This window comes from Rhinolophus sinicus, chromosome 14 (assembly GCF_057876585.1).
Source record: "Rhinolophus sinicus isolate RSI-liver-muscle chromosome 14, RSI-T2T, whole genome shotgun sequence".
In the NCBI taxonomy this organism is placed as follows: Eukaryota; Metazoa; Chordata; class Mammalia; order Chiroptera; family Rhinolophidae; genus Rhinolophus; species Rhinolophus sinicus.
Window position 1 is genome coordinate 67,476,502 of NC_142514.1, and position 23,492 is coordinate 67,499,993.

The window sequence follows — 23,492 nt, forward strand, 5'->3', positions numbered from 1 at the left end:
AAAACAGTAAATAAAATTGATAGACTTAAGCCTTACTATATCAATAATTGCATTAAATATAAATTTTCTAAGCACATCAATTAAAGATAGAAATGTGCTGAGTGAATGGAATAAGCAAGGCCCAAAATGTGATGTCTACCAGAAACTGACATCATGCATGTTTCAACCTTTTGTTTTCCCAGCAGATGCTTATTTGTATGTTCTGTGCCTAAACACATTCCAAGGAGATGTACAGAAAAATAGGTAATGGTTCCTGTCCTCAGATGAACTTTACTTTTATTTGAAAACAAATACTAGATTCCAATTATTTGTACCTGGGTGTGGACTGGATTTATTACCTGGATCCCGTGTACCCCTAACTGTAGCAAGGACACTGTGATGTTTTCCTGTGTCTGATATCACTGCCAACTTCAATTCTGATTCCCAAAGTCTTCAAATTGTTTTGGCATTTCCATTTCCCCAGATAACAGGTCAACGGGCAGAGGTTCTCTCCGAGGAGGACTGGGGAAATCATTATCATTATTTCTTGTCTCAGAGTTGAAATGTCTTTTGTCTTGAGATCCTGTCCTCCCCTCCAGGAGACAGGTTCAGGGTCTCAACTTGGCTCAGATGATAGCTAGAGATTGTGACATTTTATGGGGGCTTCTTCGCAGCCTCCTAATAATGTCATTGATTTCATTTGATTGTTTTCTCCCATCTCTTTTGACGCTACAGATTCCCTGTTGTATTCACCATCATCAAAATTCTTTTTTATCAGGCCCAGGTGGCTGTCACTCCAACCATGTTATAATCTGAATGTTTGTGTTTTCCAATATTACTCTGATGAAACCCTAACCCACAATGTCCCAATGGGATGGTACTTAGAATTGGGGCTTTTAGAGATAACTAGGGAATGAGGGTGGGGCCCTCATGAATCCAATTAGTGCCTTTATAACAGAGAGTCATGAGAGCTCCCTCCACCCTTTCCACTTTGTGAGGACACAGCAAGAAAGCAGCCCTCTGTAAAGCAGAAAGAGGGCTCTTACCAACAACCCACCAATGCTGGCGCACTTATCATGGACTAACAGCCACCAGCACTGGGAGAAATAAATGTTTTTTATAAGCTATCCAGTATGTGGTAATTTGTTGTAGCAGTGAGCTGACTAGGACAAACCATGATGCTCATTACTATCATTGTATGTATTTGGCTTCTGATATTCAAGTGCCAACACCTGGCCTCAATGTGTCAGGGTTTATCGTCCATAACACTACCGGGGACATCCAGTTCTGCAATGGCACATGTCCCCTCGGCTCTTGCCTACAGCACTTTTAGGAATTCCTACTGAACTTTTAGGAATGATCGAATCCCTTTCACCAGTGCATATTCTTACATTTGGTAATTTGATTGTAACACCTTAAAAGTGTAGTTCAAAGGTAAGAAAATGAGGCTATGTTAGCTGAAATTTCAAAGGGCGATATCAAAGTTTGTATCTTGGTTTTGAAGCACATTAAGGGATTAAGAACTGAGGCCAAAGCAAAAACGAGATTAGGATGCAAAGTTTATGCTTTCTAGTATTCTAATCTCAGTCGCATACCCCTCATTGTGCAGGCTGATGCTATTTCTAGAAGCAATGAGCAATTTCATCATTTAAGAGCCAATTTTGCATTCTTTTTATTATCATTGCCAGTATTACAGTTTACATTTTCTTTATAAAGTGGTAATACAACCTTTCTTTACAGGATTCAAAACAATGAGTATATAATGAAAAGCATGTGACTCATTCACCCCTGATCACACCCCCTTCTCCCGCAAAGGTACCAATGTTTCTAGCTTCTAATGGGGTTTTCCAGAGATATTTTATGTGTACATAAGTATGATTGCACACTATAATTACATTTTTTACAGAGAACACATTATACACAGCTTGTGTACCTCATTTTTTCACTTTGCAATGTATTTTCAAGATTTTCTATGTTTCTAAAAATGAAGTTGCACTCTCAATTTATTTACTGGCTACATAGTATTCCAGTACATGTACATGCTAAATTTATATTACCAGTTTATATAAATGAATATTTAAGTAGTTTCCAATCTTTTGTCATTTAGAGCAATGTCTCAATGCATTTTTTGTATATATATTATTTTAAACATGTACATTTCCTAAAAGTGAATGTGCTATATCATTTTGTATGTATATTTATTCTATCTAATGTGGACCAGGCATTGATATCCTCTAGTAGGCATTTTTTATATTTAAAACTTGGCTGAATGAAATAAAAAAAGATACACACCCAAAACAGGCCAAAGCATATATCCACATGCTATAATTTCTTTAAAAGGAGAGCTATTTCTTTTTGAATAATGAGCCCAAACCTCTCACAACATTACCAACAAGTTTAGCAGGAGCACACAATATTGCAGTGAGCTCATTGCCAAGTTTGTCTAAGGTTTTTGCTAACCAGGGAGTATCATCATTTCTAGTACCATCAATAATATTTTTCAAATGATTTATCTCTGCATTCATCTCTTCAGATTTCTTTTTAAATCCATCTTTAAGCAGCTCTTCTTGGACCTAAAAAAAAAAGTGAGGAGGGAAGTAAAATTTTTTAAATACCATTTTTCCTAGAATTACATTTTGTATTTAAGAATTTGGTCAAACTGTCTTTGTTTTACTCCTAAATTTGTTCTCACTTACACAATTTTGCAACAAAGAATATCTCCTGTCTTGGGCCTGAACATTGAAAGAAAGTATTGTTTATAGCCTTCCTAATGTTCACACACCATTAGGGTTTTCTAGAATGCTATACCTGACATGAGGGCAAATGTAGTATGTTCCAGTTGAATACTAGTTGAGAGGTGACCTTGGTCTGCTGGCACTACTTCTCAGTCCACTTGGGATAATATGGTCAACCAAATTGTACAAATAATGGGAACTTATACATTGTTCTAGAACTCTATTACAAACATGTCCAGATGGACAATCGGAGAATTCCCTTTGCCATATGATAACGTAGGTAGACTACCCACACCTGGGGACAATGCATCCAAGTTAGAAGCTGTCATTTCTTTGTGTTTTTAAGTCTGGACATTTTGGATAGTTTTAGGTCAGCATAGATCTACCTCAGGATCTCTGGGTGGCCCTAGGGTCCTGATAATTGGCAGTGATCTTGGTAAAGCAATGAAGCTGGTTATAATGAATACATGTGTTTGGAATACTCGTTTAATCAGGCCTCATGAGAACTTTTAAAGATCCTCAAAAATAACAGTTCAAACCCTACTTATTTTCTCCAAGCACTTAGAGATACTGTGCTTCTCTGGATCACTCCAGAGTTTACAAACAGAGTAGAATTCAAAGGCTTCTTTTAAAACGAGGAGGAGTATGAGGAGGAGGAGAAGAAGCAGCAGGAGGAGTCGGAGGTGGAGGAGGAGGAGGTGCAGGAGGAGGTGCAGGAGGAGGAGGAAGAGAAGGAGAAGGAGAAGAGAAGAAGAGGTCAAAGGATTCAGGCTTCAATAAATCACAGCAGTAAATGGCAACGGTACTTCCCTCCATGGCCTTGCTGAAACCTTCATCCCTCCCACCGAGGTACCAGGACAATGACCATGGAGCACAGCTGAGGCTGCAGCTGGATTTACCTTCAGTTTATGCTCCAGCATCATATTCTGCTCTCTTATTGCGTTTTCTCTTTCCCTCTCCAGCTTCTCCTTCAGTTGGATGATGTTTTCCTGGAGACTCCTCTCTTGTGCCTCCATCTGCAGCTGCTGCTCCTGCAGTTGCTGCCGCAGCAGCTCCTGTTCCTTCTCAGCTGCCCGCTTCCTGGCCCGCTCCTCTGCCCCAGGGAGGTTTTAGAGAGGGAGGAAAATTAAGTGAGGATGGACCTTTACCCTCCCGAAGGAGAAGGAGACCAAACCAAATTGGAAGGGCCGGTGGGAAATCCCTGAGTTCCCCCTGTGTCCACACCAGCGTGAGCACAGTGCAGAATGTGATGGGAAAGGCCTGGCCTGGCTGTGGTACAACTACAACTCCCCGTGTGGTTTTCAGATTTAGCAGACTCTGTTCCACAGAAGAGGAAGTTCCTTGTTGCAGGAAGGTTTTGCTCTCACACCTGCCGAAGGGCATTGCAGGAACCTGCCTGCCCATTGTGAGCCCAGACCAGCCCCTTACCTGCTATGGCCTTCTCCCCATCAGTGAGAGCTTTGTCTGACTGCAGGATGGATTTCTCTATGGCTGCCTGTGACTTCAGGAACCTCTGAAATACCTCATTCGCCTGAGGAAACAAGAAAGAACAAAGAACTTCCATCTCCAGTGCAGAGAACGCTGTGCAAAAACTAGAATGTCCACGCAGTTTTTCCTTCATGCTTAAAACTCTACAGTGGCTCCAAACAAAGTGTGTGCAAGCTCTGTAGAGTCACCATGGATTGTCCATATCCCTTGCTTCCTGCCTCTCTCCTGTCTCTCTCCCAGTGCCACTTCCTTCTACCCACTCCAAGTTCCAGCCAGTGAGAACCCTGTTCCATTCTACAAACCCACAGTCTCGGGTGTTTTTTAATATTTGCCTTCCCAATGTAAAATGTTCTCTCTAGTGCTACTGTTCTCCTCTGCCACTTGCTGGCTATGACTTTAGGCAAGCTGTTTTAACCCATCTCTGCCTCTCGGTTAAGACGTAGAAAATGTTGACAATAGTGTAGATGCTTCTTAATGCTATTTGAAAGATTAAATTCAATCATCTAGGGAAATAACATTATGCCTATAACAATAACAGTTCGATATATATTGGTTGCATTGTTATCATCATTATTGTTTTCATTATTATAACATGTTATCGTCACTTATATAGTCCGTTTCTCCAGTTGATAAATGTTACAGCTCTGCATGTATTGTCTATGTATTGGACTTCGTTTTTCACTTGATGAGCCTTGAGTGCACAGATTCTGACTTTAATTTGTAAATTGACAACACTTGGCACATTGAATGTCATGTTGTTGAATGAAGAAATTAATGACTTCTCTACTGTCTCTTGTGGGTTTCAGAAATGCATACTCATGTTTGAATATTTCTACTCTACTTAGGAAGAAAGAACAAATAGTGGACCTTAAAAGCTAAATCTGTCATGATATCCCCTTGCTCTCTTATGACATACAACTGGTGCTTTCCTCTCAGATTTTCAGGAGAACCCCCGCCCCCCTCCTTGATTTTAATATGTAAGATCCCCATGCTCCCCTTCTTCCTCACCTTCACTCCTTTCCCGGGCACTTGCCAATAGTCCCGTTCAATCCTTTCCTTTGTTTCCAGGTAAAGTTTGTGACCGCCAGAAACAGAGAATATTCCTGCTGAAATACTTTCCATTAGGGCCGTTGAAAGTTGATCAAGTTTAGCCTGGCAGTATTTAGCAGATGCCTCTTCATTCTGCAGCAAGATATTCTCTTTCTTATTCTTTAGGATTTCCTGCAAGGGAAATGTAGAGGGATGTCACTAGAAGAAAGGAACAGAGAAGATAAAATTCCAAAGAATCTGATAGAAAGAAGTCTAACTGTGGTCCTTATGAGAAAAACATTCTGTTGGAGGAAGATATGGAATAAAGTAGGAATCACCAGACTTGATTTACTCTGAAACATGAAAACTCTCTTATGGAAGTTTCTTAATTACCCTGGGTTTCAGGTTCTTTATCTGAAAAAGTAGAGTTGCATTACCAAATTTCTATGGTGAGTTGCAGCTGTAGCATTCAGTGATTCTAACTTCAATGATATCACAAGGGGCAACAGAGTTGAAAAGGGCCTGGAATTAGGGTCTGATAAGATACTTGGTTCCTGGAAATGGGAGAATGCTCACAAAAATCAACCAGCTCAGGACTGACTTTTGGGTGTTCTGGGTAGAATTGAAATCAATAGAAGCATTGATTGGAGGCTCTCTATACTGATTATGTATCAGAGAATACAGAGATTTCCGGATAAAGAACCTGAATTTGTATGTGGCAAGGGTGGGTAGGGGACGTAGTCCTTTGAAACTTCATCCCCATGAGATCCAGACTACTTGATCCATGAGTGAGAGAGGAGACATGGGGTCAATAAAAGTACTGCTAAGCTTTAATTCTTCAAGGTGAAGGTTAGCAGAGTAAAGAAGTACTAAGACAAAGTACCACAAGCTTCTTCTGGAACTCCTGGTTTTCATCCTTGAAGGAGTGCTCCATGAAGATTTCAGTGGCTTCCTTCTCACAGGCTGTGTGCAGGTCCAGCAGCTCCTGGAGCGTGTCTGTGGGGAGCCTCACTCGCTGGGCCATCTGCTCACTGTAGTGGGCGGCTGCCTTCTGCACGGCCGCTGAGTTCTCAAGCTGGGCCAGAGTTGTCACTGCGTTCTCCAAACAAGGTACTGCTCCACTATTGATGGCATCCACATAGGTCACCACCAGAGTCCCCAGCCCTGAATAAGCCAGGAAATTTAGAGGATGAATTTAAAGTTATCACTCAAGAGGATCCAAGATTCTAAGGCTACATTTCTGAATATTTCTCTCTTTCTCTTTCTCTCTCTCTCTCACGCATGTTCACACACACACACACACACACACACACACACACACACACCTTCCTTCTACTATCATCACCTTCATTTTTCTACTGACATTTCTATTTTATGGTTCTTTAGGCCACAAGGCTAAAAATTAAATATCTACCTTCATCTGATATATTAAAGGGTATCTAGAAGACATAATATCACATTAAAAATATTAGAAGCAAAACTATTTACATGAGACACAGTAAAATAGATAAATTTATTCCTAATGCAGAGGCTGCCAGTGAATCTTCAGGGATTTATGGGCTAATATTCATTATTGGACTGCTTTAAATTCTCAAAATATCTTTTGTATTCTCCTTGCAAATCACACTCATTATAAAGGACTTCCCTTGAGAAAATATTATATTCTATTTTTATACCCAGTTAGCGACTTCTTATCAGAGGATTTTTTCAGATACACGGAAGCTTCAGATGTTGCTGATAAAGTTTGAAATTTGGATAAGGATTTATAAACCCCCCAAAGTGTAAAAATACACTTCCCTTCATGCACTATGAATACCTGTAGACCCATAATTCTATATAGAATCAACAGAAATCTTGGAAAACACATCATATAATATATTCAACATGTATTAGGCCTCACAGAAATGTGAAAAGGAGACTCACGTTTCCCAGTGACCGTGATTCCCTCTCTCAGGGTCTTGGTTCTCGCCTGGCTGAAGACATAAGAACAGAAATTCTTTGTTTGTTCTTGGAAATTAGGATCCAGCTGTGTTTCTGTCACATTCTCAATATTGGCTAGGAGTTCTTTGTCATTTGTAGGCCTATCAAAGACAAAACACTTCCGTTTTGGGAAGAAATGTCGGATGCACTCTCTGGGAAGATTGGACATTTGAACTTTGGGATTTCTGCCTAAAGAAAAAAAAAAAAAAAGATGATTATAGTAGGAACAGTCTGAGGGCAAGGAACATAAAGACTTTTGTGACAGGGATTTTTGTATCTTTGCCATCTATTGTATCTTTGCTATTTATAAATAGAAGTTCTTTTTATAACTCCTGTAGTATAAAGACCCATTGCTTCGTAAAACATTAAACTTACCAATGATACAACTCTGGGTAGAAATTTGAGGAGAGATCTAATGTGGTAATAAGAAACCTATTGCTGTTATCCTCAGGCCTAAACATGGTAGACTATTGTCTATATCGTCTATATTGTTTACTAAATGACTGACTAACAGAAAAGTTCAAATGTAAAATTTTGGTCTACATGATCCCATTGAGTTGTGGGACAAAAGGAACATCCACAAACAAGGGATAATGAAACAATATTAGGAATGACACCCTGATTATTTAAGGAAAACTGTTTTGATTGTAAAAATCATATGCAAGCAAGAGCTTTTGTTTTTAGCAAAAACCTCTAAAGAGTAAATAAAACTACAATGTAATTTTAAGATGTCACCACTAATCTCTATGTTCTTTCAAGTAAAGAACTATATTCGATTTGACCGTGTTTGTTTCTCTTCTGCCTCACCACTTTCTCATCAGGTGTTTAGAGAAAGCATAAATAGAAACATGAAGACAAGAACAAATAAATTGGAATTGGTATTTAGCTCAAATTTGCATCAGAACCACATCCACATAAATGTAAAGCATTAAAATAATTTATTGTTTTGAAATTGTAGCATGGGGAAACATGGGGAAATTATTAGAAAGCTATGATATAGGAAATAAATGAATAGCTCATAATTATTAGAAATACTGCAAAAGCATAGATTGAAAAGACACATACTTCTTCAGGTTCATTTAAAAGTTAGTCAAGGCTGTAGGCAATGTATCTATGCAATCAATAGAAAGTTATATCCCAATTTTTAAAGAATAATATCTATCTGTATGCTAGATTTTTTGTTTTTGTTAGATAGGCTTTTCATTGCAATTCTATGCTTAACAAGTATTTGGTCAGTTGTTTTCCTCAACACAGCAAAGCAGAAGCCAAACTAGGGACACAAGTGTCTGGTCTTTAGAAGGTTTTGGCATCCACTGTATTCTATTCTAAGTTATAAGTGGATGCTAAATTGTGTGACGAACAAACGGTTTTGAATAGTTATACTCTACATTAGGCTCTGCTTTTCTTACCTGAACTGCAGTCCCTAGAGCTTTTCAGCCCACCTTCCAGTCACTATTTCTACAGACTTCAATCTAATCTCAAATACAATGCAACCCCAGAGATGATGGACAGTGTTTGGTACCTCCCACCCCCAATTGGACCATCCACTGCCCAGGCCGTGCTCTGATACCTGGAATCAGCTTCAAGGCATTCTCCAGGTACTCATCTTCTGTGATAGGGCGACCATTTAACTTCAGCTCCAGGGTAAAATCCCGGACAGACCAGATAAAGTCTGGAAAGAAACTCACAAACTCTGAGGAATCTTCTATTTCTTCCGGGGAAGGGGAGGACTTTGCCCTGATGAGTTCTGTCAGCTCTGTCACATAACTACAATTTGGCTAAGGAAAAGGAACTTCCTCCCCACAAATCCCACATTTCTCTAACAAAAAGTTATTATAAACACTCCCTTTTGCCCCAGGTTCTTCTGCTTCAGCAAAGGCAACTAAGTGACAGAAGGAGAACCTGCGTCGATCTCCAACCCTATAGACTCAACGACCCAGGGGTTCAGTTCCTGGAAGGATACTGCAGCTGCTCCAGTGCCTGGTGGTTGATGGTGCTCATGCTGTTGTAGACAAAGCTGCTGCTCAGAAGCACGGCCAGTGCGAAGATCCACGAGTCATTCTTGGGGTCGCCCTAGAAAGCACATTCGAGTAAGACGTTTAGGAGTTTACCTTGCAGAAATTCATTCAGACAGTAAGTGTATCAGTCTTCCATTTATTATTTCAGCTCAAATATTTACCAGGCAAAGAAATAAGTTTGAAGACAGACCTAAATACAGATATCAGCTTTGACAATTACGAAGATATTTCTTATGACTGATTTTTTCATATATAAAGAAATTATAATCTTTACTGGAGCTTTCTTTTAATTCAGTTGGATGAAATAAAATAACATATTTAGAAAAACATAGTACAGTACCTGGTGTGCAATAGGGTTCAATGAAGGGTGTTAATACACATATTTATTCTACAAACATTTGTTTGGTCATGTGCTATATAAAATGTACTGTGATTGACACAATGGGGATGTATTCAACAAATGTTTACGGGAAGCTACTAAATGTTTCCACTGTTCTTAAAATAAAAAACAGTTTAAAATGACAAATATCACTTTAAAGGTGACTCTTTTAAAGTAATGACAAACATTTATAACAATGAATGTAGCAAAGATGACATCTATAAGGAACTTACATCTTCAAAATGTTTCTAATCTGTGGAGCATATAGCTATAATATTCAATTAAACTTAGAAGTCCATTAAGGAAGTACCTAGCTCTGAGAGTTGGTTGAAAGAGTACATGATATGAAGTCTTCCTCAAAGTCTTGAGCTGATTATTAAAGAATTGGTAGAATCGGTGAAGTAATCTGCAGGTAGAAAGACCCACAGGAGCAAAAGTAGAAATGGCAGGACACAGGGGTCTTTGCAATAAAAGTAGAGTGATTTGATTTCATGTGAGCAGACGGTAGGTCTACAAGTTAAGGCTGGATATTGAGCCTAGTACAACCAGATGAAAGACCTTAAAGGCCAAGCTAATTTGTTAGTATAAATTACAGCACTGTCTAAATAATGGCATGATCCAGAAATTATTTCTCTTATAAACAGTGTCTAAAGCTCTTACTTAGAGTAAATGTAAAAAACTGGGATTTATATTCACAAAACTCAATAAAAAAGTTTGGGGGAGAAATGCTGATTCGTTAATGTAACTTCCAAACCCTATTTTAAAAATAATAATCAATTAAGATAAGAAGAATTAGCACTTATGACAAATAAATTATTTAGACAGCAAGACTGTATCATTGTTTGATATATGCATCTAAAAATGAACAGAATTTCTGAGTCATTTTTTGGTAGAAACAGATATAGAAATTTAGGCACTATTTGCAAATAAGCCTCAAATAAGGCAAGAAAGGAGAAATAATTCACTTCACACATTAGTAGAAATCTAAAGTATCAAAAATCCATCTTAAAATGATTTTGTAGAACAAACACATACTTTTATAGAATCAGTATATTCGGAAGTGTGTCAAAGCCTCTCAGAATGATTTTTGAATACTTGATGAACTTCACCATCTCTTTGATGGCAGGGCCTTTACTTTGGTCATTTATATTTACAGTACTAATCGTGAGACCTGGGGATCAGGTGCTCAGTAATTATTTATTTAACTGGGTCAACTCATTTACCCAGTGTGAAGAAATAAAAGTTTACTCAATATACCATGACACCTTACCTAGAAGTGAGATTCAAACAAATCAAAATTTGCCTCATATATATACTTGGATTTCTAGATTTCACAAATAAACCAAGCAGTTAAGTTTAAAAGTGTCATGAAGAGAATATCCAGATTTAAAAGGATTTATCTGTGACTTTCAGCCTTACCTTTTCCACATCACCCAGGCCCTCGGTGTCCAGAAGGACTAGGGTGTGGTTAGGCTTAGAAGGGTGAGGCACACACCACATCCAGATGCCCTTGGTTTCAGACTGCACTGTGGAGCCCAGAGGGAAGCCTATAAAGAAAGGAGAGACACAACATAGAGTGATAGCAGATAATCTAAGCAGCCAAGGAGCTGCAAAGTCAGATTGTTGGAATATAAGAACTCCAGCACATAAGATGGTGTTTTCTCTACTTTGTAAGAATGCCCTACTTTGTGTGTTGCCTATTTGATGGATGAGGGGATATTAACTATGAAAATGATACCCAGCATGGGCTTAAGATGGAGGCAAGAGGCATCCATGAACCAGACATAATGTAATTCACTGATAACCATAATAACAGCATTTTGAAAGAATGACATTCTTTGTGAACCCACAAATAATTTTTAAGATGATAGATAGTTAAACATCTTTATATGTTGCTGGGAATATTCCATAGATAAAGCAAAATATGTTATGAGAGACACAATTACAAGAGCCCAGTGCTTATGTAAGTAAAAGACAATAGAAATCTGAGCATTAGTAGGAGACACTTTTCTTTCAGGAATAAAACAAAAAATATGGAAACAAGTTACATTGTTAATAATTTAGTGGTGAGAATTAGAATTAGAAGGTTGGTTTATTGAGAGGAGTTTGGTTCTCCCTTCATGTGACCAGGAAAGAAAACCCAAAGCTGTGATATAGCTAGAGTCAAAGATTGGCCCTTGCCTGAGACAGCACTCACCATCTTTCTGTCCTGCAAGACGGTTCATCAAGTAGGATTTGCCTGTACGATATAGTCCTACAATGGCCACAACCACCACTGGCTGAGAAATCTTGTTAAGAATCTGTAGAGCTTTCTGGTTCACTGACAGCTGCTCATTGTTGTTTTCCACCAGACAAATGGGGGCCAGCATGTTGTGTCCAGATGCCATGGCAGCCTGCCAACCTAGAAAAGCCTCCTAGTAGAAATAAGATTGCAAATTTATTCTCTGGCTCAGAGTTATCCAAAGCACCCATGATGTTAGGGAACTGTGAGTTTCCTGCTTTGTTTTTGGCACAGTATGCATAGGCTAAGCCCTGCAATGAAAAATTCATGTATTTTTGGTTCTGTCCTTACAGTGAATGTCTACGAGGGCCAAAGTGCTCCCAATGCTGTATGAGGAACTCAGATTGGATGTTGTTGCCGCCACAGCACACTCACGTCATATAACGCAGTAGTGTGGCTCTACCCAATGCAGGGGTCATCATCACTGAGAAGCAAAGTCGTCACCTCACCCGAGTCCTGTCCCAAGTCCTAAGGCTTAACCAGCTATTAAGTGGGCAGTGACACTGATGATGAGGGATGACCTGGGACAAGGATGACCACAGGAACACAAGCCATGAACTGTTAAGCCACAGATTTCATTCATCTCTTCTCTCATGGTCCTAGTTGTTGAGAAGAGCTATATAACTAGTGATAAATATGACAAGTATTCATCAAAACCTGAGATTTTTAAATTGTTAATTCGGTTTGACATATAAGAGACCAATGAAATGCAACATCTATAAAACATTTATGATATTCAAGGGATAGAAGGAGTTGTAGGTTCCAGAAGGGAATGAGTTTTTTATTTTTCTCCTTTTTAAAAAATCATCAAAATCCTTTGGCCACAAAGTGGAAGAATCATCCCATGTGAAGGAAAACTGAGTCACAGGGAGATTGATTTGTTTTTCAAACTAGAAATGTGCATCAATATCAAGAAATGGATGTATATTTAAGCCAATAAAACCTGTATGTTAATAAAATTCAATGAAGAATAACAAGAAGACCTCCCAATTTATGTACCTTCCACATAAGTGTTCAAAAATATCCATGTTTCCACCTTTTGCATATGACATACTATATATATAGAAAACCTTAAAGATTCCACACAAAAAACTATTAACACTAGCAAATGAATTCAGTAAAATAGCAGGATACAAAATTAATATTCAGAAATCAGTTGCATCTTTATACACCAATATTAAACTATCAGAAAGAGAAATTAAGAAAACAATTCCATTTACAACTGCATCATGAAGAATAAAATACCTAGGAACAAATTCAACCAAAGAAGTAAAAGACCTGTACTCTGAAAACTGTAAGACGTTGATGACAGAAATTGAAGTTGATACAAATAAATGGCAGGATATACAGTATTCATGGATTGGAAGAATTAATATCATTATAATGTCCATTTGACCGAAGCAATATTCAGATTCAATGCAATCCCTATCAAAATGCCAATGGAATTTTTACCAAACTAGAACAAATATTTCTAAAATTTATATGGAACCACAAAAGACCACAAACAGCCAAAGCAATCTTACAAAGAACAAAGTTGGAGGTATCATACTATTTTATTTCAAACTATACTATAAGGTTATAGTAATCAAAATAGTATGATATCAGCACACAAACATATACATAGATCAATGGAACAGAATAGAGAGCGCAGAAATAAACCCACACTTGCAGGTCTGACAATTATGCTCACGAACTCATCATAGAAAAAGTGCCACATACCTCATTGCTGAATATCACTATAGTCACCTTCGAAGTACACCCCTTGGGAAGCTATGCACCAATGCCAGCACCTATACCACCCTTCAAAGCAATTTTGGAACTCTTTTTGTGGAATGGCCATCGGAGCTGTCATCGTATTACCCTTGATGTTCTGAATGCCATCAAAATATCTTCCTTTCAATATTTCCTTTCTCTTTGGGTAAAGAAAGAAGTCACTGGGATCAGGTGAGTAAGGAGGGTGTTCCAATATAGTTATTTGTTTACTGGATAAAAGCTCCCTCACAGACAGTTCCATGTGAGCTAGTGCATTGTCGTGATGCAAGAGCCATGAGTTATTGGCGAAAAGTTTAGGTTGTCTAACTTTTTCACGTAGCCATTTCAGCACATTCAAATAGTAAACTTGGCTAACTGCTTGTCCAGTTGGTACAAATTCATAATGAATAATCCCTCTGATATCAAAGAAGGTTAACAACGTTGTTGCAATAAGTTTGCGAACTTAATTGTCAGACCTCGTATAGGGTCAATTAATCTATGACAAAGGAAGCAAGAATATAGAATGGAGAAAAGAAAGTCTTTTCAATAAATGATGTTGGGAAAACTGAACAGATGCATGCAAAAAAATGAAACTAGATCCCTTTCTTACACCATATACAAAAGTGAACTCAAAATGTAAGTCCTGAAACCATAAAACTGCTAGAAGAAAACATAGACATTAAACTCTTTGACATTGATCTTAGCAATATTTCTTGGGATATTTCTCCTAGGGCAAAAACAACAAAAGCCAAAATAAACAAATGGGATTATGGCAAACTAAAAAGCTTTACACCACACACACACACAAATAAAGCCATCAACAAAACAAAAAGGCAACCTACTAAATGAAAGGAGATATTTGCAAATGATATATCTGATAAGGGGTTAATATCCAAAATATATAAAGAACTCACACAACTCAAAATAAAAAAATAAAAAATAAATCTGATTGAAAAAATGAGCAGAGGTCCTGAATAGATATTTTTCCAAGTGGCCAAATAGACACATGACAAAATGCTCAACATCACTAATCATCAGGGAAATGCATATCAAAACTACAATGAGGGCTGGCCCGGTGACTCAGGTGGTTGGAGCTCTATATTCCTAATGCCTAAGGCTGCCGGTTCGATTCCCACATGGGCCAGTGCCAGATGGCTCAGTTCGTTGGAGCGCAGGCTCTCAACCACAAGGTTGCCAGGTTGGACTCCTGGACTCCAAAAATGGATGGTGGGCTCTGCCCTCTGCAACTAAGATTGAACATAGCACCTTGAGCTGAGCTGTGCCCTCCACAACTAAGATTGAAAGGACAACAACTTGGCTTGGAAAAAGTACACACTGGAAGTACACACTGTTCCCCAATAAAAGTCCTGTTTACCTTCCCCAAAAAATAATTTGGAAAAAAAACAAAACAAAAAGAATGACAATGAGATATCACATCACACCGGTCAGAATGGATATTGTCAAACACTCAACAAAGAATAAATGTTGGTGATGTGGAGAGAAAGGAACCTTTGTGCACCATTGGTGTGATAGTAAACTGGTGCAGCCACTATGGAAAACAGTATGGAGATACCTCAAAAATTTAAAAATAGAACTACCCCGTATGACCCAGCAATTCTACTTCTGGGTATTTATCTGAAGAAGTCAAAAACACAAATTCAAAATGGCATAAGCACCCCGATGTTCACTGAAGCATTACTTACAATAGCCAAGATATGTAAATAACTTAGGTGTCCATTAATGGATGAGTGGATAAAGAAGATGTGATACATTATACAATGGGATATTACCATAGTCCATAGCCATAAAACAAAATGAAATCTTGCCATTGTGGCCATACGGATGGACATGGAGGACATTATGCTAAATGAAATAAATCAAGGAAACATAAATATAGTATAATATCACTTAATATGTGGAAACTAAAGACCAAAATAAATGAACAAACAAAATAAAATAAGCTCATAGATACAGAGAACAAACTGTTTGTTGCCAGTGGGAGGAGGTGGGAAATGGGTGAAAATGATGAAGGGGATGAAGAAGTACAAACTTTCAGTTATAAAAACAATCACAGGACTGTAAAGTATAGCTTCGGCAATATAGTCAATACTACTGTAATACTATGTATAGCGCTAGATGGGCTTGTGGCGATTACTTCATAAGGTATATAAACGTCTAATCACTGTATTGTGCAATGAAAACTAAATAATATTGTATGTCAATTATAATTTTAAAATAAATTTTGAAGAATATCCTAATGAAAAGACCCAGAACCAAGCTCTGCCCTCTGGTGGGTAGGCATAACTCTTGAATATGTCTACCATAGGACTTCATTAGGGAAAAGAAAGAACAGTTTACTTTCCAGGAAGTGCTATGCTGGTCCTCCCCAATTTTCAGAACATACCATGAAATAAGGTGCCCAAGATGTTTCCAAAGCAAGTCTGGGCCTGAGCAGTCATTTCCAGCCAAAGCCCAGAGACAGCAATGCTTGTATTTCAAGTTTTAAGGGTGCAGCTGGAGATGGGAGTGAGGCCACAATTTTCAGGCAGCACATTTGATTTTCTCTCTCTCTTTCTCTCTCTTTCTCCCATCTAGTAAATAAAGGCAGCCAGAGCACTCTGATCCAAGTCTACTCTTGATCCAATATTACTATTATTATTATTATCGTCTAAGGGGTGAATCTAATGTGACCAAGGTGTAGAAGAGGTGATAAGTCCACGCTATTGCACATTACAATGTGGAACATTGAGCCCATGGATGAAATTCCCTCCAACACCTGCCCTCACCTCAAAGAGCAAGGAGAAGGCTAATCTCTCATGTCTCCATGCATGTGTCTTTTCCACTCCACTTACTACTGTCCCGGTGATGTGACATGCTGTGACGCTGTCACCTCACAGATGCCATGGCTCCAACTGGAGAAGCTGAGTTTTCCCAGAACTAAAGCCAGCAACAGAATGCTGCAGACTATCAGGCTACATGGTCCCTTCCTGAGAGACCTCTGTCCCTTCCTGAGAGACCTCTGTCCCTTCCTGAGAGACCTCTGTCACTTCCTGAGAGACCTTTCCCTTCCTCAGAGACCTCTCCCTTCCTCAGAGACCTCTGTCCCTTCCTCAGAGACCTCTCCCTTCCTCAGAGACCTCTGTCCCTTCCTCAGAGACTTTTCCCTTCCTCAGAGACCTCTGTCCCTTCCTCAGAGACCTCTGTCCCTTCCTCAGAGACCTCTCCCTTCCTCAGAGACCTCTCCCTTCCTCAGAGACCTCTCCCTTCCTCAGAGACCTCTGTCCCTTCCTCAGAGACTTTTCCCTTCCTCAGAGACCTCTGTCCCTTCTTCAGAGACCTCTGTCCCTTCCTCAGAGACCTCTGTCCCTTCCTCAGAGACCTCTCCCTTCCTCAGAGACCTCTGTCCCTTCCTCAGAGACCTCTGTCCCTTCCTGAGAGACCTCTGTCCCTTCCTCAGAGACCTCTCCCTTCCTCAGAGACCGCTCCCTTCCTCAGAGACCTCTGTCCCTTCCTCAGAGACCTCTCCCTTCCTCAGAGACCTCTGTCCCTTCCTCAGAGACCTCTGTCCCTTCCTCAGAGACCGCTCCCTTCCTCAGAGACTTCTGTGAAATAGAAATTGAGAGGTTTAAGCCTAAGACTCAGCTGCATGCCAAAGAAAGTTGATGAATGAGCATTTCTGCCCCACATCTCCTCAGGTCAGTGGGTCAAGAACAAGTTCCCCTGTTGTTTCTCACTCCTCCTTGCTTCCTTTCCAACGCCCACTTCTGTTGCTCTTGTCTAGAAGTGAGAAAGAGCAAAAGAGCAAAAATCTGAACCTGAAAATAAAAGTAATCCGTCTTTTGTTGTAGTTCTTGGTAGAGACCACACATTCAGAAACAGTGCAGGATAAAAAACAGGCTTAGACTTCGTAGTTACTTTTAACAGTTGATTAAAGGGAGTGAGAATGGATTATTTTATATAAATACAACTTGCTGGAATTCTTTGAATATTAGTATGGCAAATACAAAAAGAAATTTTAAAGATCATACGGTATGCTGAGGACCATGTTTTCTCTCTGTTTCTCCAATGTGTAGCAGGGGCCGCGAGAAGTCGGGGGCAGGGAGAAGGGAGATGGGGAAGCAACCCCACCCAGCGCCTCTGCCAGGGGGCCAGGCTTGGTCCCTCCGAGAATGGACTCCAGCCCCTTCAAGCAGACAGTGTAGGATGTGCTCCTCCTTCTCCCACGCAGGGATCTTTGTGCAGCCCTGGGTGGGTGCCTGAGGAGGAGCCGCGCCCCAGGGACACCTTGTGCCGCTGTCAACTCCCAGCCCCTTCGGATCAAAACCCAGTCGCTGAGCTGCCTGGAGCCAAGCACGCGGCTTGACAAACACCATCGGGTCGCCGCCCTCTGCCGGCCGCCTCCCGCCTGCCAGAGCTGAGCCTGAGCCCCCAGAGTGGGATGTGCGCTTGGGCACGTGTTGTTGTTGTTGCTGCTGTTGTTGTTATTTAAGGAGCATGTGCAAGGAAGGCCGAGTTTAGGAGTGAGCTTACTTGTCTCCGTGCTGCAGGGAGGGCACAACTTTCTCAGCTGTCCTTGCTGCCTCTGCTCTGCTCCTCCTGCGTCTGGCTCCTCGGGACACCGACTAGTCTCTTTAGCAGCTGAAAATCATGCGGGTGTTATAGCCAAGCTATAATGGGTTGGGTTGTGGAGAACCGAAATCGAAAGGACATGCATTTCCGTGGCTTTATGTTTAGGGTTTTTAATCTTCTTTTAACCGAGACTACAGGCCCCAGTGAGGGTGCGGGTGCGGGGGCGGAGGGGGGGACGGGCCGCGAAACGGGGTGGAGGATCCATGGCTCCCCCACACCCGGCTTCGGAATCCCAGGCTGGTCCCTCCTCCTCCTCAGTTCACTTAGGTATCAGGCCCCACAGTGACCCCAGAGCCGCAGGCTGACTGTGAGCCAGACACAGCAGCTGAAAGCTCAGCAGCCTGTCTCTCAGGGGTGCTTTTTTGGGAGGCAGTTGGCTTTTTTTGCTGTTTTCATTTTTTGCGTAGGCTATTTCATTCCTCTCTCTCACTTTAAGTACTTTTGTTATTAACACAAGTCCTTTCTCAGTAACAATAAGTGACTGTTAAAACTCCTAATTTTACAGTCTAGAGATAATGGTTATTATTTTGTAGCATATACTTCCACTTGTTTTTTTGTGGTGGATCTATGGGGGATAATGGAGGACTGGCATGTATATATTTTGACTGTTTCCTTTAAGTGAAATGATGTAAAAATACAATTTCGAAAGTGAATATTCAAAATGTCAAACAAATCATAACCATAAACACATTTTTTAAAACTGACAAATGCCACAAGTATTTTCCCTCAGTTTTCTGGTTTTATCTTCTATTAAGCTTTTCCCTTCATATTTGAATTTTAGTATGAGCATTAACTCAGGAAAAATATATGTAATTTTAAAGCATTTCACTGTATTAACTATAGACCAAAAGTTGCATAATCAAATTAGTCTTTTGCTACATCTTTTGCCCTCGGCATGCCCAAGAGCTGTGTTCTTGAATAATTTGGAGTGGTTGCATTGCCTAGTTACCTCTGCCTAGAATATTCTAGTTGGTCTCAAAAAATTAAAAGTGTTAATTCCACTTTCACCAGTGTGTTTGTGTGATTCAGGCTCTTTGTCAATATATTAAAAACTAAATATCAATAGCTAGATTATAGAGGTTCTTTTTCATAGTGTTATCAAAAATAGATTAATAAAATGACAAACTTTTTCCAAGAAAGCTGTTATGTTGAATACAATATCAGAAAATACATTGAAAATTGAAAAATTGAAATGCTTCATTCCTTTAGTATGCAATGTAAATCTACCAGTCGTATTTGTATTAGAATGTTTATCTTTTAAAATGAGTTTATAGCCTCAACTTCCTGTTTTCAGAGTTAAAATATATTCTGATTGTGTGATATTAATTGGTCAATTTTTATAAATTGTCTATCCTTGGAATTTTTTAAATTGAGCAATGCTATTGTTTTCCTGCAACACTTGGTGGTACATTTTACTGGTACATGTAATACAATTTTGAAGCCCATTAGCTTTGCATATTTAAAGATGAACAAAGCAAGGTTCTTACCTTTGGACAATCTATACCTTGTTGGTGGCAAATATTATCAAATAAATCAAGAAGCGATGGTGTTAAAATGATGTTACAAATAAAGTTCTTAGTCTCTACAAAAGCAGCAGTAAATCATGTTAGGAAGGGTTGTAGATGGCTTCAAAGAGGAGGTCCCATTTCTGTTGGATCATTAAGAATGACTTACTTTTGAAGTAAGAATGATTGGACAAAGATATTTTTAAGCAAACAAAGGGAATGACAAATATAGAGAAGTAGGGACTAGATCCTAAAAATGAGCCAGGTCCAATGCAGCCAGTGAAAATAAAATTAGATCAATTGGGACATAGTTCATGGGCTGTGTTCCACATTCAGCTAGAGACTTTGAAGGTTACTAGGCATGCTCAGAGCCATATTTGAATCCATTTCTCTGGTGGCAGGAGGAGAAGAGAATAAATTAAGAACACTGGCGATACAGATCATTCAGGACACTGATGCTGTAGCTTAGAAGACATATTGCAGTCCCACCACTCTAGAGTCCACAGAGTCATTCAGGGATTGAGGTTCCTTCCATTCTGTTGTTCTGCACACACTGAGGTATTGTACACATCTGCAAGGTCAAAGATTGAGTGTTGCCACATCTGATATCCAGACAGTAAGATGGGAAAGAGTAACTGATGGAGAGCATGCTCAAAGCTCTATGGCCCAGACCCACAGGTAACATACATATACTTCTGCTCATATTCCATGTGCACATGGCCATACCTAGATGGAAGAGCAAGTAGAAAAATATAATCCCTACCTGGTTGCCATGAGCTCATCTTATATTGTACAATAATATAATATCTAGATCCAAAAATTCTCTCATAGCTCTAAAAGTATATTCACCAATATCAGAGACACCTTTATTAAAAGATTAATTTAACTTGGCTAATTCTAGAGTTGAATGTAAGCTGAGTTTACTGTAGTGATCTTATCCTTACTGAGACAGAGATTGATGCAGGACGAGGGTTGGGCACTGAACCAAATGCAAAGAGGGAGAGTTCTCCCTCATCAACGGGATCAAAGAAGACTTCCCTACCCATCTCTCTTCTGTTTCTTTCTTGTTGTTGTTTTTTATTTTGTTCCATGACGCTAATATAAAAATGTGTGGCTAGAGATGAAGAATATAAGGCTAAATAGTTCTTTTAGTATTTAAGTTACTATTTTATTTTTGTTTCTCATATTTCAATGTTTAACTAATTTTTCATTTATTATAATTACCATTATTGAAGAAAAATACATTTGGAGTCTTTCTGCCAGCTTCTTTGGTGGGAAATTCTTGCAAGAGAAATAGCTTTAAAATATGTATTCTGTAAGTCTAAGTCACAGAAGTGTAATATTGGTAAAGGAAGAAAATTTAAAATGATTTCCTAAGGTATGGAGGTTTGTGAGACTTCATTCAACTGAAATGGAAATTTTCACATTCTATTAATTTAACTCCAGAAAAGATGAACAACCATCTTGTTGTAGAAAGTGTGTTGATTGGTACCAAGCATACTCAGCTTTGGGGACAGTGAAAATTCTTAGACAGGAACAGTTTCATTTTAACAGGCTGTACACAGAACTTGGTGGAAGGCCATAAAACTGCAGATATATCAGCCCTTCCAGGGAAGCACAAAGTTGAAGCAGTTTCACTTCAAAATTTTTTGAGAGCAATTCTTCAACTGAGGAAAATGTAGGTACAAAGGAATAATGGCCTCTAAAGTAGGTTTGGGGAATTCTAGAAGTGGAGAGAGTAGCCCACTATAACAAAACAGTAAACACAAAGCAAAATCGAAAGCACCTTGGAGGGGTAGAACTGGGCATGCCTGGTTCTGCTGCTTCCGCTCATCTCGGGAGTGCTCCCCTCTAAGGCTGTACAAATTGAGGCCTGCTCCTCCGTGCTGTACCGGGGAATCTGAAACCTCCCAGGCCAAGAACAACCTGAAGATTCTATTTTTGAAGGTCATTGAACTTTTTTAGATAAGTCCAGAGGAGGAATCTGAGATCGGTACAGCTGTGGTGTCTATTTTTTTTCTTTTTTTAATTTTTAATTTTTTAAAATTAGTTTCAGGTGCACAAAACAATGTAATAGTTAGACATTTACCATTTATATCCCACACACAATGACAACTCCCCTCCCCCATCCACTACCTCTCTGACATCGCACACAGCCATTACATTTCCACTGTCTCTATTTCTAATGCTGTACTCCGCTTCTTGTAAATATATATGTATGTACACATATATATATATATACATATATATGTATATATATGTATATATATATAATTATAGTTGACATTCATTATTGTTCAACTTCAGCTTCAGGTGTTACAGTACAGTGATCAGGCATCTACATCATCCCTGAGGTGGTCTCCCTAATGAGACAAGTAAGGGGATCCTACTGAATGGGAGAAGATGTTTGCCAATGATATATCCAATAAGGGGTTAATATCCCAAATTTATTTAAAAAACTCACTCAATCAACTCCAAAAAACAAACAAACAATCTAATTAAAAAATGGGTAAAGGACATGAAAGGACATTTTTCTAAAAAGGACATACAGATGGCAAACAGACATATGAAAAAATGCTCAAACTCACTAATCATTAGAGAAATGCAAATAAAAACCACAATGAGATACCACCTCACCCCAGTTAAAATGGCTATCATCAATAAATCAACAAACAACAAGTGCTGGCGAGGATGTGGAGAAAAGGGAATCCTTGTGCACTGTTGGTGGGATTGCAGATTGGTGCAGCCACTATGGAAAACAGTATGGAGGTATCTCAAAAATCTGAAAATGGAACTACCTTATGATCCAGCAATTCCACTCCTAGGTATCTATCAGGAGAAATCCAAAACTCTAATTCGAAAACCTTTATGCACTCCTATGTTTATTGCAGCACTATACACAATAGCCAAGACATGGAAACAGCCGAAATGTTGTGTCTATTATAACTGAGGATAAGTCATTGAAAAGAGTCAGTCTGCTAACTACTTCCTTTAGCATTTGACTCTTGGTCCTTTTGTTGTGAGCTCCTTGTTCTGCAAAGCTGGCTGGTATCAGCATAGTGGGTCAAAAAAAAAAAAAAAAATCCTCAATGAGAGAGGCTCGTAATCTCCCATCTCCGTTTCAAAATATGTCATTGATGACTTGAACATGTCACCAGATACTAAAGATACAGAGGATATAGTCTACCAATGGGAGAATGACCCTCTGAAGAGAAGTGTGGAATCATCATCAGAGCCATTGGAGGGGACATCTGAGAGTCATGTGGGTGATGTTTCACAAGATCCTATCATACCTTCAGTCTGGAGGAAAAAGCTAGAGCCACTCCCCCAAAAGCATAGACATCTTAGGAAGGTCATAAGGGCAAAGAGAATGATAAAGAGGAAGAAAAAGGTGGGGGAGGCCCACTACCCCACCATTCTTCCGACACCTTTGGTACCACCACAAAGTGAAGAAGATGAGGCAGTAGATACAGAGCCGACCCTACTCAGTGCCCTGGAAGATGATCCTGCCCTTCTCAATGAGCACAGATTACAGAGTGAGCAGGATGCGGGTGCTTGTGTGATGCATCAGGAATGCCAGATCCAATGCTGTGTGCTCTCAATGTCCCAGGAGCCTGGGCCCTCTTCTGCGGTGACATTGTTGCCATCATCACCACCTGCTTTGGTCGTTTCCTAAGCTACGTCTGCCAGATCTTCTCAAGGTCTAGAAAGTGGAAG

At 39.5% G+C, this 23,492-nt stretch overlaps 1 protein-coding gene across 2 annotated transcripts; it reads right to left on the reverse strand.

Annotated features, from left to right (window-relative positions):
• Positions 1-1,626: 1,626 nt before the first annotated feature.
• Positions 1,627-18,376, reverse strand: LOC148755718 (guanylate-binding protein 6-like). 2 transcript variants are annotated; one of them, XM_088791309.1, is made up of 11 exons: positions 18,172-18,376; positions 11,806-12,022; positions 11,028-11,155; positions 9,175-9,284; positions 8,782-8,978; positions 7,155-7,400; positions 6,115-6,395; positions 5,211-5,423; positions 4,143-4,245; positions 3,614-3,807; positions 1,627-2,552 (listed from the first exon to the last, which is right to left on the reverse strand). In XM_088791309.1, exons 2-11 carry the CDS (start codon positions 11,993-11,995, stop codon positions 2,325-2,327), a joined length of 1,890 nt encoding a protein of 629 aa, XP_088647435.1. In that variant the 5' UTR covers positions 11,996-12,022; positions 18,172-18,376; the 3' UTR covers positions 1,627-2,324. The 2 variants fall into 2 exon arrangements, with proteins under 2 accessions (XP_088647435.1, XP_088647434.1); XM_088791308.1 differs by lacking the exon at positions 18,172-18,376 and adding an exon at positions 17,670-17,977.
• Between the last annotated feature and the right edge of the window lie 5,116 nt (positions 18,377-23,492).

Excerpts from the sequence above, each read along its gene's own strand:
- LOC148755718 (XM_088791309.1), bottom strand. The coding sequence starts at position 11,995 with ATGGCATCTGGACACAACATGCTGGCCCCCATTTGTCTGGTGGAAAAC. Across the intron at positions 11,156-11,805 it reads TCTTGCAGGACAGAAAGATG|GCTTCCCTCTGGGCTCCACA; the intron begins GTGAGTGCTGTC and ends CTTTCTTTATAG. Across the intron at positions 4,246-5,210 it reads TGCCCGGGAAAGGAGTGAAG|GCGAATGAGGTATTTCAGAG; the intron begins GTGAGGAAGAAG and ends TTGTTTCCTCAG.